Source organism: Lycorma delicatula, chromosome 11 (assembly GCF_047948215.1).
Source record: "Lycorma delicatula isolate Av1 chromosome 11, ASM4794821v1, whole genome shotgun sequence".
NCBI lineage: Eukaryota > Metazoa > Arthropoda > Insecta > Hemiptera > Fulgoridae > Lycorma > Lycorma delicatula.
This window is the reverse complement of record NC_134465.1, coordinates 8271379-8289273: the sequence shown is the minus strand read 5'-3', so window position 1 is coordinate 8289273 and position 17895 is coordinate 8271379. Positions and strand designations below refer to the sequence as shown.

General features: G+C 33.8%; 1 protein-coding gene across 1 annotated transcript; it reads right to left on the bottom strand.

Annotated features, from left to right (window-relative positions):
• Window positions 1-568: 568 nt before the first annotated feature.
• brat (tripartite motif-containing protein brain tumor) lies at window positions 569-3078 on the bottom strand. The gene has a single exon (XM_075378499.1). The coding sequence runs from the start codon at window positions 3076-3078 to the stop codon at window positions 571-573; it is 2508 nt and encodes an 835-aa protein (XP_075234614.1). The 3' UTR covers window positions 569-570.
• Window positions 3079-17895: the final 14817 nt, after the last annotated feature.

Here is a 17895-nt window from a genome sequence, read left to right as displayed (position 1 = left end):
CCTCCTCCTACTTCTTCTCTTCTTCTCATTACTTTTCTTCTAACAAATAACTGTGTGTATGTGTGTGTACATATTTACGTGTCCCAAGACAAAGAGATCGAAACAGACAAAAACAGATGAACAGAGAGAGAGAGAGAGAGCACGCCCACCTCATAATATAATAATTACAATTATTACAGTTTTATTTTGATAACGATGAATATAAAACTACCACTACTAATAAAAAATACAAATCAACAGTATCATTTATATGAATAAAAATAATAAATATATATTATTTATTATTCTTGTTTTCTTTTTTTCTGGGAAGAGATAATACTTGTGTATACATATACATGATTGATATACACATATTCTATCATTATTAAAACAATTATTTGACAACATTATACATTATATAACCAGTTCGGGAACAATTATAATAAATGAATTATAAATAATTATAATAATAATAATAATAACATAATACCATTCCTGATTTTTTTATTTTCAATAAATGCAGAAACAATGTGTAAAAAATAAGGAATGGTTAAAAGTGTTAAGATATGTACTGGAGATTAATGAAATGATTCAGAGTCCGATAGGTGGCACCTGGACGTAACGATATATATATAGACGGTAATCTTTACTCGCCAATACGACAGATCCGTCGTCCATTAACGCTACATCAAAACATTGTGCGTGTTTTACTTTCGATTCCAAAGCGGAAACCAATTGGCCGTCTTGAGTGAATATAGTTAAATTAAAGTTATTATGATTATCGGCGATAAGTATTTCTCCTGCAGAATTGATCCCGACGCCGATCGGATAATTAGTGACGCCTTCGCTGCCGATCTGGCGTAAAAATACTCCTTCGTAGTTGAAAACTTTAACGCAATGAGCTCGATTATCGCTTATAAATATTTCCTGTTTATCGTTGACGACGACGCCGTTCGGAAATTCAAGATGTTTCGAGCAGCCGAATTTTTGTAGGACGTTACCGGCTTGATCGAAAATTATAACTCTCATCACTTTACATTCGACGACGACGATACGTCCTTTATTATCGACGGTTACGCCTCGTGGATGCTGTAATATGTTCGCGCCGAATTTACGAACGAATTGTCCATATTGATTGTAAATCTGTATCTGATGAGTAGGCGACCGTTCGGTCACGATTATGTCCCCTGACGTTTTAACGACGGCTACTCTATTCGGATATAAAAGCTGACCGTCTCTCTTACCGCATTCTCCGAACTGAAATTTGAAACGGCCTTCTTTATCGAATATCTGAATCCGATGATTGTTCGTATCGGCTACGATGATATCGTTTTGCGCATTCACTGCGACGCCGCTCGGTTCTGTAAACTGGCCTTCCAGCACGCCGAATTCACCAAATTTACAGTGGTATATCATTTTTTGTCGTTTTATCTGCGATTTTGGCGGAAAAATAGACGTCGACAGTAATTTAGAGCTGAGGTCGAGCATAGAATCACCTTGTCCTCCGACCGTGAGCGAATAAGTATCTGCAGTACCGCCGCCGGTTCCGTTTTGAAAAATATCACCGCCGCTAGACCATTTTTCATAAGGATTGATACCGTTGATATTAAGTTCGCTGATCGTAGTGGAGAAAGGGCCTAGGCTGTTAGCGCTGCTGAAACGTTTCGAGATGATGTTGGATTCGTATTGTGACGTCAAAGCCGTCGTAGTAATTCCGTTTGAATACTGACGATCCAAAACGCCGTTTGTTAAACCGCATCCGTTCACGGTCGACGTTCCGTTTACGTGAACGGAACCGTTAGTCGGCCTGGCGATCGGAGGTTGTTTACTCGGTCCTCCGACGTTAACTTCTGAGCTGGAACGAACGTATCCGAATGTGTTACGGACACCGACCTGAATCGCTTGATAATTGGATACGAATTCTAGATCGCAGGCGGTCTGTAAACCGGCGTCGGGATTATAACTAGTCAGTCCTTGCAGTTTTGAGTCTAATAACTTTTTAAATAACAGACATTCTACCAAACCTGCGTGTTTGGTGAGCCGTTCGTAAAAGTCACAGGTCTGATAAATTTTATCGATCGTTTCTTGAGCTTTTTGGCCGACGACGCTCAACGACATCTGTTTTGAAGAAAAAACGCTCTCCAATTCTTTTAAAAGTTCTTGTTTTCTTTCTTCGAGCATAGATCTGTAAAACTGGAAAGTATCGTTGATTTCGTTTTGCGCTTTGTGATATTGGACCTGAAGCCTTCCCGAAGTATGTTCTAAATTCTTGAGCATATTCCGTATATCCGTAGCCTTGGTTTTTCCTTCTTGCACCGCTTGATTCATTAACTCCAATTGTTTTGGACCCGCTTCTCCGATATGTTCGCAATCGTGCAGGCCGCTAGGATGATCCAGCAGAGTACATTCTTTGCAAACCGGAGTATTGCAAGTGCGACAAAAATATTTTAACGGTTCAGATTTATGACGAGGACAAACGACCAATTTATTTTCGGTCCCGTTTTTAAGTTCATCTTTGACGGTACCGTTGGTTCCGTTCGAACCGTTGACCGCTCCGTTTTCGGGAGTGAGGTTAAGGACGCGATGTCCTTCGAAACAGTGCATAAACTGATGAGCCATAACGCAATTCGGGCAAAGATAATGTTCGCAATCGAAGCAACGCGCGACCGCGTCTGACGTTTTACTCTTGCAACTGGTGCAGAACACAGTGGGGCTATGGTCCCGGTCTTGGTTTTCGATTACACTATTAGCGGCGAAATCGACGAGAAGTCCTGAAAGACCTCGAGAAGTTAATATGCACTCTTGTTGACACTGCGAGCAAGTCACTTTATCCGGGTGCTCCTGATTACGTTCGAGACAAGATTCACAAAAAGAATGGAAACATGGTAGAACTTTCGGATTCGTGTAAGTCTCATTGCATAAACCGCACTTGGTGTTTAAAATACCGCCACTGCCGCTAAAGCTTCCGCTGCTGACCGAAGCTGTCGGAGAGGCGCTGCTACTTAACGGTGAAAGCGAATGATAGTCGATGTTATCGATCACTGACCCTACAGAGTTGGCTCCAGTTAAAGATTCCAGGGAAGGTGTCGGCGAGGCCATTTTCAGTCAAACGTCATCCCTGGAACAAAGAAATTAAAAAAACGTCAAACGTTTAAAAATATTAAAAAAATAAAGTACTACGTAAAAAAAAAATTATATGTAACATTCCAAACGTAAAATATTTTGTTTTTATTTTATTCCCGGTGATAAAAGAAATCAACACTTCCACGGAACACCACTTTGTCGGAAAACGATCAAGTGCGCAAGGAAAACAAAAAAAAAACACAGCATAGACTACATAACCTTTCGAGAGATATCCTTATTGTGTGATTTAAATGGCAGAAAGGCTCCTGGAATAGACAGAAAACCTGTAGAATTACTGCGCAGTGCAGGTGAGGAAGCGATTGATAGATTATACAAACTGGTGTGTAATATTTATGAAAAAGGGGAAATTCCATCAGACTTCAAAAAGAGTGTTATAGTCATGATACAAAAGAAAGCAGGAGCAGATAAATGTGAAGAATACAGAACAATTAGCTTAACTAGACTTGCTTCAAAAATCTTAACTAGAATTCTGTACAGAAGAATTGAAATGAGAGTGGAAGAAGTGTTATGAGAAGACAAATTTAGTTTCAGGAAAAGTATAGGGACAAGGGAAGCAATTTTAGGCCTCCGATTAATAGTAGAAGGAAGATTAAAGAAAAACAAACCGACATACTTGGCGTTTATAGACCTAGAAAAGGCATTCGATAACGTAGACTGGAATAAAATGTTTAGGATTTTAAAAAAATTAGGGTTCAAATACAGAGATAGAAGAACAATTGCTAACATGTACAGGAACCAAACAGCAACAGTAACAATTGAAGAACATAAGAAAGAAGCCGTAATAAGAAAGGGAGTCCGACAAGGATGTTCCCTATCTCCGTCACTTTTTAATCTTTACATGGAACTAGCAGTTAATGATGTTAAAGAACAATTTAAATTCGGAGTAACAGTACAAGGTGAAGAGATAAAGATGCTACGATTTGCTGATGATATAGTAATTCTAGCCGAGAGTAAAAAGGATTTAGAAGAAACAATGAATGGCATAGATGAAGTCCTACGCAATAACTATTGCATGAAAAAAAACAAGAACAAAACAAAAGTAATGAAATGTAGTAGAAATAACAAAGATGGACCACTGAATGTGAAAATAGGAGGAGAAAAGATTATGGAGGTAGAAGAATTTTGTTATTTGGGAAGTAGAATTACTAAGGATGGACGAAGCAGGGGCGATATAAAATGCCGAATAGCACAAGCGAAACGAGCCTTCAGTAAGAAATATAATTTGTTTACATCAAAAATTAATTTAAATGTCAGGAAAAGATTTTTGAAAGTATATGTTTGGAGCGTCGCTTTATATGGAAGTGAAACTTGGACGATCGGAGTATCTGAGAAGAAAAGATTAGAAGCTTTTGAAATCTAGTGCTATAGGAGAATGTTAAAAATCAGACGGGTGGATAAAGTGACAAATGAAGAGGTATTGCGGCAAATAGATGAAGAAAGAAGCATTTGGAAAGATATAGTTAAAAGAAGAGACAGACTTATAGGCCACATACTAAGGCATCCTGGAATAGTCGTTTTAATATTGGAAGGACAGGTAGAAGGGAAAAATTGTGTAGGCAGGCCACGTTTGGAATATGTAAAACAAATTGTTAGGGATGTAGGATGTAGAGAGTATACTGAAATGAAACGACTAGCACTAGAAAGGGAATCTTGGAGAGCTGCATCAAACCAGTCAAATGACTGAAGACAAAAAAAAAAGTGATAATGAATTCTTTTGGTGGGAGATAATTGTTTCTACGGAAACCCAACCGATCATCTCAGTGCTAGTTGCATAAATTTCTACAACGACCACTTACTGCATGAATTATTTACGTCTGAGGAACCGAGATGATTCAGTAGATATAAAAAAAAAAAAAAAAAAATGGTACTGTTAAAAGAACAGCTAAAAAGTAAGTATTTTTAAAGAAATACTCACTTTTTCCCTTTTCCCACATGTTTAAATGCAAGGTTATTCGAGTCTACAGTTTTTAAATTTTTTTAATATTAATAGGTATTTGTTAAAGACTTTTCACCGTTTTTTTGCGTAATTTTTGAGTTTAATTTATAATTTGGTTTAACTCCATTCATTCAGGTTTCTTTTTAATGAAGTTTAAAATTTTTATTTTGTTTAATTATTTCTTAGCGTAGAATACTTATACATTTGTTTAGTTTACAAATCAGTAGAACACCTTGAAACATCTCTTTGTATACAATACTTTTAGTACAGTTTTTTGCCTGTAAGTAATTTACGTTTTCCGATTCGTAAACGATATAAATTTTTACAATATCAAACGGCTATACAAAGAAATCAGAGTTAATGTACTTTTAATGAAATAGCGTTGAAAAAGTGATTTCTTTTATTCGATTAATAATACGGTTAACCGAACATATAAAGTAAAACAGAATTCTAAAAAAACTGGTTTATTTCATAAAATCACTGAAGCGACAAAAATATTTCTACGGCGGATGTATAAATGAATTAACAATCGTACAACTTGACTTTTGAGTTAGCACTGGCTCGGCTGAAACAGATGGGGATAGACTGATGTAGGAAGGAGTCGAGTCAATGACTCACCGAGTTGGTCTGATGGTGAATTCACCGCATATCAGCTGATTTCGAAGTCGAGACTTCTAAGGTTCAAATCCTAGTAAAGGGAGTCACTTTTATACAAATTTCAATACTAGATCGTGGATACCGGTGTTCTTTGGTGGCTGGGTTTCAATTAAGCACACGTCTCAGGAATAGTCGAACTAAGACTGTACAAGATTAAACTTCATTTACATTCATATATATCATCCTCATAAGTAATACCTTACGGTGGTTCCCGAGGCTAAACAGAAAAAATGAAAGAGTAGACGCACACAATTTATAAAAGGTATTTAATTTTCAATATAGGAACAGAAAAACGGCAATTATTACTAATTTAATATACTTTTTCGGAAAATATGTAACAAAGGTTGCTAATTTTACGTTTGAACATAAAAAGTTCTCGTTTACCGAGTCAGGTAGTGGATTAAAAAAGATCTCGATTCGATATCTTCAACGTTATGGAATAAAATAGGTTTTTACCATATGGTTAAAAAAAAAAATCACGGGAACTTTAAGAATTTATTAAAAATTATACTAGAAAAGATTTCGAACACAAAAATCATCTCGGTAAAATTATAAAAATAAATGTTTTTATAAAGTTCTTAGGCTTTTTTTAATATATTTGTCCCTATGTAATTTTTTTTTAAATATTAATTCATTTTAACTTTTTCCTTGTTTTTATTTATTTTTTTGCAAAGTTAAATTTATTGTAACAAATTAATTTAAACTTAATAACAATAATAAAAAATTTTAGAAATAAATTCTTATGAATTTATTTCTCTTTAACTACAAGAAAAAACGTACATATTTATAAAACTATATATGTTCATATTACGTCTTACACAAGTAAAGCAGCCTATTTAGAAATTTCCTTTTTTATAAAAAAAAGTTTACAAAGAAAAATTCATCAAGTAATAATAATAAGATGTAACAACAGTAAATAACCGAGTGAAATAAATAGACAAATAATAAGGGTTAAAAAAGGAAAAAAATTATAAAATGCAAAAGAAGCAGTAAGTGATGTGTGGTACGATTAAAAGAGAGAGAGAGGGGGTTAAGGAAATACGACGTTGAAAAGTTAGAGAAGGATATATACACAGAAGAGGAAACTTAGAATAAAAATACAGTTTCAGGATTGAGAAGAAGAAAACGACGAATCAAGTAACTAAGTGAAAAGAAAAAGGATAGAACGATGGAGACACTTAGCGTGCAATTTGTATTGCATATTGTATACGGGTGGATGATGAGGGTTGCAGGACTGCAAACAGTCCTAAAAAGAGAACGTATGATAGGGAGGTGAAGTGATGGTGACGGTGAACGCTGCACACTATCGCACGCATGCGTGAAACACACACATATACATCTATATGTATACAAGAATGAGTGCAGACCCGGGGTGCAGACTGTCAGGCAATACGTAGAACCAAGGCAAAGCAAAGCGCAGCAGCTCTGTTGCTATGGTAACGCAACTGAGACTGCCCTGGGCTGCCTAGCCGCCTGTATACTACACGGTGAATACCCGCTGCCAACACTGGCACTACCTTTAAGGGCAGACTGGAATAATCCAACAACTGAACTCGTGAGACAAAAAAGTCCAATTTCAACGAGCAGTTACAAATTACAAAACCAGGAGCTTATTATTGTTATTATAATAAATATAGATACGAAATTAACGATATAGACAAACACGTAGCAAAATTAACGCTAATTATCTTAAAAATTTACAATTACATGTTCTCCGGCTAACTGTACCCTGTCCAAAAAATATCTTAAAACGTTATGAGTTCATCTTCCTAATTATTAGAGTAAATAAATTATTTGTTTATCAGTTTTTACTACCGGTTTTGTTAACTAATTAACTTGGTTATTTTTTAATTAATATTGTATTTCTCTGCAAATGAGGCTTTATCAGGTAAAAATAATTTTCAATTTTTATCATATGGATGTAAGAAATAGTTTTTTGTTAAAAATCAGTTAAAATATTGTCAATTAAGGTATTTTTAAATTATTTTATGAAGAAAAAACTTTAGCACAAAGTTAAATTTTTTAAATAAATTACAAATCATTGCAGGATTTATTAAAATTACGTATTTAAATAAATAAGTCGTAAAGGTTAAATTTTAACGCGTAACGTACAAATCTTATTAACAAAAATTTATATATTTCGAAAATGAAAAAAAAAACCGATCACTTATTTCAAAAGTTTTAGTTTAAGATACCTCTCAAATGCCGGCTACCCTTTATAAAGTAACTGGTCATTTAAATAGATTTTATAAGAAAACTACCTATTGTAATGGGTTTCGACTTCCGGAAAATTCGTCGTATCTTCCCATTTCACATCCCCCAGACCCCAAAACCGCCGTCAGCTCAAAAGTTTATATATACATTTATATATATATAATTTATTTCACTTTCTTGTAGATACGACTGTAACTGCCGTAATTTTGCGGTAATCGCTTTCAAATTGATACGTAAAATATAACGACCCAAAATCTCGGTCGAATTCGTTAATGGGCAAAATCGGACCACCCGGATGGAAATGGGGTGAGGGCTTTTTTCAAAAAGCAAAATATCGATTTTTTTTAAAGTTCCTACTATTCTTTGGATAAGGGCCTAAAACTAACTAAGTTAATATTACCAACCGATGGCTCAAGGGGTGGAAAAAATGGGGTTTCGAAGACAAAAAAAAAATCATACCTCCCTTAATAGGAACAGTATCGAATCGGTTTAAAGTGGTTGTTAGTCCTCTACAAGATGGGACTTGTACGCTAAACATGTGAAACTTTTTTTCACATGCAATCATTGTCGTATTAGTTTGAAGTTTTACAACTTTAATGTGGAAATATATTTATCCCCTACTTAGCACCGGTGAAATCTACTTCCGCCTTCCGGCGTGCCGAAAGAGATTTTTAATATACAAATATGTGACGGCCTCCGTGGCGCGAGAGGTAGCGTCTCGGCCTTTCATCCGGAGGTCCCGGGTTCGAATCCCGGTCAGGCATGGCATTTTCACACACGGTACAAATCATTCATCTTCATCCTCTCATCCTCTGGACGAATGCCTAGCGGTAGATCCAGAGGTAAAAAAAAAAAAAAAAAAAAAAAAAAAAAAAAAAAACACCGGGTTGGTCTACTGGTGAACGTGTCTTCCCAATCAGCTGATTTGGAAGTCAAGAGTTCCAGCGTTCAAGTCCTAGTAAAGGCAGTTACATTTATACGGATTTGAATACCAGATCGTAGATAACGGTGTTCTTTGGTGGTTTGGGTTTCAATTAAACGCACATATCAGAAATTATCGACCTGAGACTGTACAAGACTACACTTCACTTACACTCATTCATATCATGTCTGAAGTAATACTCGACGGTGATTCCCGAAGGCAGAACAGGAAAAAAAAATACAAATATTTACAAGATGCAACTATAAAAAAAAGCGACCATTAAACGGTTTCAAATGAATATGTCTAGATTACAGCTGAAGTGTTTGCATTAACAATAGTGACGTTAGAAGGGGAAATGTCCATGACGTATCTATTCTTCTCCTACTCCTCTATAAAACTTTTAAAAAAACCTACAATAAATACGTCGACATTATTGATCCAGTTTAGAACAATGGCTGTCTTAAACATTTCTATGTTTACCGACTATAAATTTTAATAATCGGCTAATTATTCTCTTAACAGAATAAACAAAGTACAGGCAGAAAAAACTATCTTACAATACTATAAATGTCCTGATAGACACAAACAGTTTTCTACCAATATTTATAAAATGTTATCGTATTTTGTGAGAATTGGAAAAATACGTATAAATAAAACTCTTTAAGGGGAACCCGGAAATGTATCGTATTAAACGTAAAAATCGTTTGAATTTCTGAAGCTTAATTCCACAAATATGTTTAAGTATATATTATAATAAATAAACAACGGATAATTAAAAACGGTTATTTTTTATTTTGTAATTGAAAAAAAAAGTACATAAAATATACACATTTAAAAAATTCTGGAGGATTATCTTGAAAGTAACGACCGTTCATATTACTTTCTATATCGGTTAGCAAACCTGCTAGACTTAAAGTCGACCGGTTTGTTGACATTATTACCACTTGCCGCGCCACTATATGGAATTCATGTGTCTAGTTGTGTTCGTAACATATCGATTGATGTTTGGTGTTAATACAATCAATTAGAAAATTAAAAATAAATAAATATATATATATATATATATATATATATATATATATGTGTGTGGGTGTGTGTGTGTGTTACAAACACACTAAACTGCTGTGAAATGTTCAGAAATGTTAGAAAGGACGTGAATTACAAACAAGCGTTACGAGGGACTTTCGATCATCGACCAGCTTGGGGAAGTGCGCTGGTAATTTTAATAAAGATATTCCCGTCTAGCGAATCTCCCCCATCTGGGATGTGAAACTGAATACAGTATGTTTCTAGAGTAACGATATACGTAATTTATATTTCCGGCTGGCTTTTGCGTGGGGCTGACGCTGACATATTGAATTTGAATACTTAGTCTATTTTAATTTTTTACACATATATATTGTCCGAAATACACTTATTATTATTTAAATCGATCTGTCTCGACCAAGTCCAAACACAAGCACACAAATCACCGCGCTATCGCGTCAGTGTGAGCTACACTGGATGGAAATGAGCGAGAGCGCCAGTTTTGGCCGATCTGCGCTGTGCCCTCTCCCCGCCAACCCGTTCTTCAGTGACGCAAACTCAAAGTCGTATCGTCGAGCTGACTAATAGTTAGGGCGTTATTAAGGCAGGACGATATAGACCTTTTCGTTGCGCTACAAATTTCTGTTCTGGTACCCGTATGTTTCGGTGCGATTTTAAAGACGTTTCACGTCAATAGTTAAACGTAATCTAAACACAATTTAATTCAATTCAACGATTCTTTATAGAGCTATATAATATAATATAAAATCGCTCTCATTCCAGTAATTCAAATAAAATAACGCCTTACTTTAAATATATATGTTATACAATTTAATTCAACTATAAGTATGTCTCTGTCAAAATGTGTATGTATGTGTGTACGCGCGCGTATAAACGTCTATCATTCTTAAATTAAATTTCTTTTGACTCCAGTCAGTAAAAAAAAGCGACCCATCAAGTCATGGTGAAGGGAAGGGGAGGAAAAATCTGACGTCATCAGTTGCCATGGGCGACGGGATGAAACTTTCTGACGCGACACACTAAAATAAATTCTTTATTCTCCTTATAAATGTAACATAAAACGCAACACATGATTTAAAGAAATATTGATATATCATAAGCTCTACTTTAACATTAAAAAAAAACTAGTTGAAATAAAATAATAAAAGCAAAAAATATTTCATTATATAATATTTATTAAATATTACTCAAATTTTTCATAAAAATACAATATGTAAGAAAAAAACAACGTATGTTTCAAAATACTATCGCCTCATACCAGGCTGTTAAGTATTACAGTCAAGAGATCCTTTTTTTGCCCGGTTTAGAACCGAATAATTCTAAAAAAAAATATCATTAACTTAATTTCAACGAAACTTTTTATAAAATATCTAATATAACGGTGTACATTACAGTTTCATACTTCCCAAAACGTCAAAAAATACTTCAAGGAAGACTAATGAACTTTGTATCAAGTAGCTTTAAGTACAGATAAAATAAGAAAGTTTTTCGAAGTACATATTATTATAAATTTCAAATCCTGATTAAAGATACTTAAATTTCCACCGAAATTTTGGATAGGATGATTTTTACCTACAGAGATATTGATGGAAGGATTTTTATTATACAACCACCCGGTTTACTTTATTCTTGAAATCTTTTTCCCTCATGAATAGAAAAAAAGATTTACTATTTTTCCCTCAACCTGGTAAAGACAATAAACTAACCCGATCAGAGTCAATTCCTCTATGTACTGATCGCCCGGTTATTCTCACTTCTCTTTCCATATTTTTTAATAATTCTTTTTCCTTGAATGGCTGGCATCTGATTTCGGTCAGTCACAATCCTGTTACCGACAGAAGTTAGCTTTTTCTAGTAGTCGGTAGGGTACAACCATTTATTTCTTTATTGTTCTCAATGGGATGATGCTCGTGGAATTGTATAAAAACTCTTATATTCAGAGTTCCTCAACCCCTTTATTCACCTGATTTGAGTCCTTGTGACTTTTTCCTTTTCCCGAAATTGAAACGTGTCTTAAAAGGAAGTCATTTTGGAAGTCCGGAGAACATTCAAAAGACTGTGACCGACCAGTTAAAAGCCCTACCAATTGAAGCCTTCCAGCGCTGCTACCAGGAGTGGGAACGACTCCGCCGGTGTATAACTACTCAAGGGAACTACTTTGAAGGGGATAGACAATATTGTTGTTTGAAAAAAATAAAAACTTTGGTAAGTAAGAAGTCAGTCTCATGACTTTTCTCACACACCTCGTATAACAATAGTGATAGCATATTCAATATAACAATACAATAATTAAAACAACTTCAGCTTTCAATTGAAAACTAGACTTACAACAATGTGAAGGATAAATCTGATGTGCTTTACCAAGTTTGTTAATATCAGGCTCGAATTTACTTAAAAACAGCCGTAAGTCGCCGCATTAGGTAACCATGCAGTTGATTTCTCTTTTTGGTTAGCAACGTTACTACCAAACAGTACGCCTCCAATTTTCGTGTGCTTTCTATCGCCTACAAGGGGGCAAGGATTATAATTGTTTTTATATTTTCAACCCGCTGCAAGCACTACGTTTACGATATAGGTTCGACTGATGCTATATATACTAAGTATGTGTATCGTATTAAGTAAAACCCAACTTAATCGTATTAAGATCCGGTCCGTTTGCTTGTTATCTGTTAAATAAAAATTCATAAATCAGATTAATTCTTATCCTGCTAAACAAATACTATTTTGGATCTCTTTTTCATATTTTTTTACTAGTATCCAATACTTACTACGAACTGAACTCAACAACTCAAGCATAGGAATAACCAAAGATTTTAAGAATTTGTTTTTAATTCAAGAAGGTCAGAAGAAACATTAAATTTTTAAATTCGTATTTAAACGAATCGCTCTTTATGCTCTTTACCCCTCAAAATAAAAAAAAAAATCAGGATTTACTTAATCGGGTAGAATATATATTTTTTTTTTTTTTCTATAAAGTAATTGAAGGAGAAATATGAGGAGAGATTTAACTAACCAAGAAGATAAAATAAAGCTATTATGATTCGAAAACGATATTCTTTTGTTTTTTAATAAAAAATGAATGAGAAAAGATATTGAAATAGAATTTATGAATGAAATAGGTTTACGATCAGGAGAGAAATTATTGAATTTTTAAAAAAATTAGATTAAATAAAAAGTAAGGAAATGCAACAGAAAAGGGATAATGAGGAATTAAATATTAAAGATAAATAAATTATAAGGAGCACAATACATGATAAGTGGAAAAATGTTGTTATTAAGCAGTAAATAAACAAAGAATTGATAAAATACTCTAGATATAAAAAACAGATTGGTATAAATAAGGATAGTTTTTATACAACAGAAAACTACGCTAACAAAACGTAGATCAAACAATACGATATTCTGAAAAATATTTATGTTTAGTAGATTTTATAATAGTGGAAAATATACGAAAGGAAAGAGAATGAAAAAAATAGAGGCTTTTGAAATATTAAATTACAAAAAAAAAATGTAGAAAATTACTATCAGGATCGATAAGGTTTAAAATGAAAAGGTCTTAAAGCGAATAGAAGATTCCACAAGCTAGTAGAGACGAACGACATTATTTCACCGACAGGAAGTGAAATCCGGGCAAAATGTTTCGCCGGCCGTAACTCAATAACAAAAAGTTTTCGGATATGTTTATATGTACGCTTTTCTTTATTGGAAGCTCTAAAAACAATTCCCAAATTATATTCCTTTCCTCCTGAATCACCTGTATGTATATTAGTAACTAATTATCGGATAGAAGCGAGCAAAAAAAAAAAAAAAAATCAAAAGCAGGTGTTTATCGCCCGCATCATTACATCCTCATCAAAAACGAAATGAACTCTGAATCTCGAGTTCATCGGTTATAAGGTATTGTTAACGTACGCGTACACACCGACATACGGTGCTACATATTGTATAACGATACCGAATTACTGTACAATACAGGAGAGAAATGTAATACGTACAATACATCCACTTTACCGAATACAATATGTTCACATGCCCTTATATCCTTTAGTACAGACAACAATTGAATAATACAATATTACAAACGCCGTGATCGTAATACGAGTAGTTAATACAAAAGATATCGGACAGATGACAGCACTTACGGTATTCGTACTTAACAAATGGCATTCAAACGTCCTATAAATGAATAATATTAAATACCCGGAGGAACCGAATTTCATAATAATGATTTACAGCTTGAAGCTTTATTTCATCCACTACTTAGTCCTGTTATGAATTTAGCGATAATTATTTGAATTTTAACATATCCAATTCATAATAACGGTAAACTTTTAATTCAGGATAACCTAAATTATATTACCAATTTTTTTTCTTTCTCTTAATCAGTGAAATTTTATTTTATTATTAACAATGATCTTTAAAAAAAAGTCATTTGAAACACTTTTCGAATGTTTAACTAAATTTTATGTACTTTTTAAAAGACGTGAAACAAAAACATATATCGCATTAATCTGTGTAGATTTCGAAAACATGTACAATCTAATTTATTATTTTCTTATTTAAAAACCAAGAATTCTATATGGATCCTAAAACAATTAAAATAATAGAAAGTAAAAAAAAAAATATGAGGAAAAACCACGAAAGAGATTGGAATTCTGTCCAGTCTTTATCGACAATATTTCAATTTTCTCACAGAATCTCTAAACGGCAGTAGAAAAAGTATACCACCTAAAAGAAATCGTAGAGAAAATAAGAAAATTATGGAGAAAATCGTATAAAAATAGGAGAAATTGTAAAGTTTCTTCAAAAAGACAAAATTCATGACCAGTATCAAAGATTCCCCCGAAGCCTCTAAATACAGAATATGAAAAAATCACCAAGTTAATAAATTTAAATACCTGGGAAAAATAATTCAAATTGAGGTTTAAATAACGAATCGGATCAAAAAGAGATGAGAAAAATGAAACTTGCCTACGGACTAGCAAACAAAACATATTTAAAACAAAAAGAATCAATAACAGCGAAATGAGGCATTGTAATACGATAATCAAACCCAGCGGGACTGTACGCATCAGAATACATCTTCAGTTTGAAATCGGGTAAAAATAAGGTGTTCAAAACTGATTACCTCTGGTGTAAAAATATTTTTTTTTGAATGATGAAAATTGATGTAACGAATATTAAATTAGAAATTTAACTTAGAAATTGATACTAACTAACGAATCGGAATTTTCCGCTAGTGATCGGTACATTCCGGTGCCTACTTTTTGGTTATAGTTTATTATTTTATGAAGAAAACAATCACATAAATAATAAATAAAAAATACGTAAAAAAAGATTTTTAAAACATCAGTCTTAAATAAAAAAACATCAAATTAAAAATTTGATGTTATTGCACCCCACTCTTTAGGCTATTCATCACGCATATGAAAAAATTGGCAAAAACATCAAATTTTTAATTTGAAGCTACGACTCACATAATCTTACATATCACCACCAAAGCTTGTTGTCAAATCCATTCTGAGATACACCGTCCTAAAATTATTTTTTACATTTTAGTGTGTTTAATATATGAGAAGGTTTTAAAAAGGTTTTTTTATATATTTTTTTTTATTTTGTACTTTTTAGTCTTCACAAGTTTATACTTTACAGCTGTGCTAGCGCACAGGTTTGAGCGTATTTATCGAAACATCGGATCGGTACGTTTTACGCTGTGAATGCAATCAAAACGTAGGGCTAAACGATTTAATTTCCGGATAAACAAGATACAGTCGATCAAGAATGTAACTGATGCGTTAAAGAGTTAGCGCTCGACGTACTGTTACATACGCCGTTTGAATCGTGAAAATCGGAGAAGCGGTTGCCAAGATAACGGTGGCACCCCATCGCACCCCCTCCCCAATTTTCGAACGGGGCCCCAGGGGCACTTGAAAGTATTATCATCCCACGGGTACCATTGAGCGAATGGGGTTAACGCCCAAGGAGGTGGAAATTTTTTTTAAAGCGCTAGGACCGACCGTTTTCGAGATATTTGCGATTTTCGTCCCAAAATTCGAATCCGGCTCAAAAAATACTAAATTTTTCCCAAAACTTCGATGTATATTTCGCGATACGGTATATTGATATATAATAACAAGTATACATACACCTGACCATCACGAAACATATACTACCGAATCGGGATTTTCCGTAAATGATCGGTACATTCCGCTGCTAAGCTAAGGGGGACGCGCGCGCCCACGTTCAAACATACACACACACACATACACATGCCGTTTAGTAGGGTAGGATATACTAGGACCGATTTGGTCAATCCTTTGACTATTAAATCGCTAGCATATGAACAGAATGCTAACAAAAATATTTATCCCACCGTGTACTGCAAACCCTTAATAGTTAATTCCTTAATATTGTTTTTAAAAAGAAAAAAACACGTGAATTGTTTGTGTAAAAAAATTTAAAATCCTTAATAAAATGTTTAACGTAAATTTTAAAATAGAAAAATTATAACAGTAAAAATAAAACGGGGCTACATAAATTTATAAAGAGAAAACAAAATAACGGGCTACCACCATCATCACTACGAAAAATTATTGACGGGAAATAGAACACAATTTTTCTCCATTATTTTACGTATACAAACCGTGTTTTTAAGAGGATAGATGAGTAAATAGGGTATTCGACAGAAATAATGGTGGTAAATTTTGAAGGTAAACATAGACCGGGATTGGTCGGACAAACTGAATTGTTTTACTGGGGGAGTGGGGGGAGGGGAGAGTGTGTGTCGTGTATGTGAGAGAGAAAGAATGATGAAGTAGTAGGAGAAGACCCGGTCGGATAGATGAAAGAGGAATAGTAAACGCAACAAGTGCAACCGGTAGCTCTCAGCTGTACCCCTCTCGTGCGTTCAACCCGTACCCCGTTAAACCCCATACCTCGATAGTTCAGTCGTTAAATTTTCCCCCGATAGAGTGTAGCACCCGTGTATAATGATCGATGCTATGAATTGTAAAATACATATATCTCTTGTCTCGCTTCAACCAAATCCCAACTCAAAAATAAATAAACAAATAAATGAAACCCCAGACGGTACAATATATTATTTATTTATCGTAAATTCTTTTATAAAAAAAATATACTACTCGAATACATTGGATTTTGAAGGTATTAAAAAAAATCATAAAATATTACGCAATCGTAACAATATTACCTACAAAATTACGAAATTTACAAAAAAAGAAAGCTTTTTCTACTTGCAAAAAAAAAAGTAAAAGATGTCGATCAGTTAATATTTCATAGAGAGAAAAATGAAAAGCGCTTTAACACTTCGCCACCCCAATACAAAAACTAGCAATTTTTAAATCATATCGATCACTGGCAAACCGTTGGGAATTAAATAAGGCAATTATTTAGGATTTTTTCACGAACATCAATGATAAAACCGCATACCTCAAGAGTTCAATATGAACTTAAAATCATCATTATATTCAATTAATCAAAAAGTATAGAAAAAAATGAAATGATACAGCATCGATTAATATATACGAAGTTACAATTAATTCTGTTATTGTGAACGATCAAGAATCTACTTTTCAACGTAATTTTGATACGCATATTTCTTCTATCAATTTTCTCGAAATCTGCATATTAACTGGATCTAAATTATTATTTAAACACAACCAAATCATCATTTTTGTATCTTAAATTTCAATATTTAATTGATGGTAATTTTTTTTACAAGATATTGCGGTCGATTAGCAGGAGGTTAAATTATCGATGATTGAATTCTGAACGGCAGGTATCACATTCAGTAACGCGGCACCATCCTGTATAACGCCATAGTTAATTATAACGGGAGAAAAACCTTAATATAGATGGCGATATTTTTGATCGATTTTATGACACGATATTCGAATTTTAATTAGTAGCGTTATATTCGAGATCTTTAATACATTTTAATATTTACAGACAGTATTCGCTTCTCGCTAATTAATAC

Bases quoted from the DNA above. Each gene is read 5' to 3' on its own strand.
- brat (XM_075378499.1), bottom strand. From the start codon at position 3,078: ATGGCCTCGCCGACACCTTCCCTGGAATCTTTAACTGGAGCCAACTCT.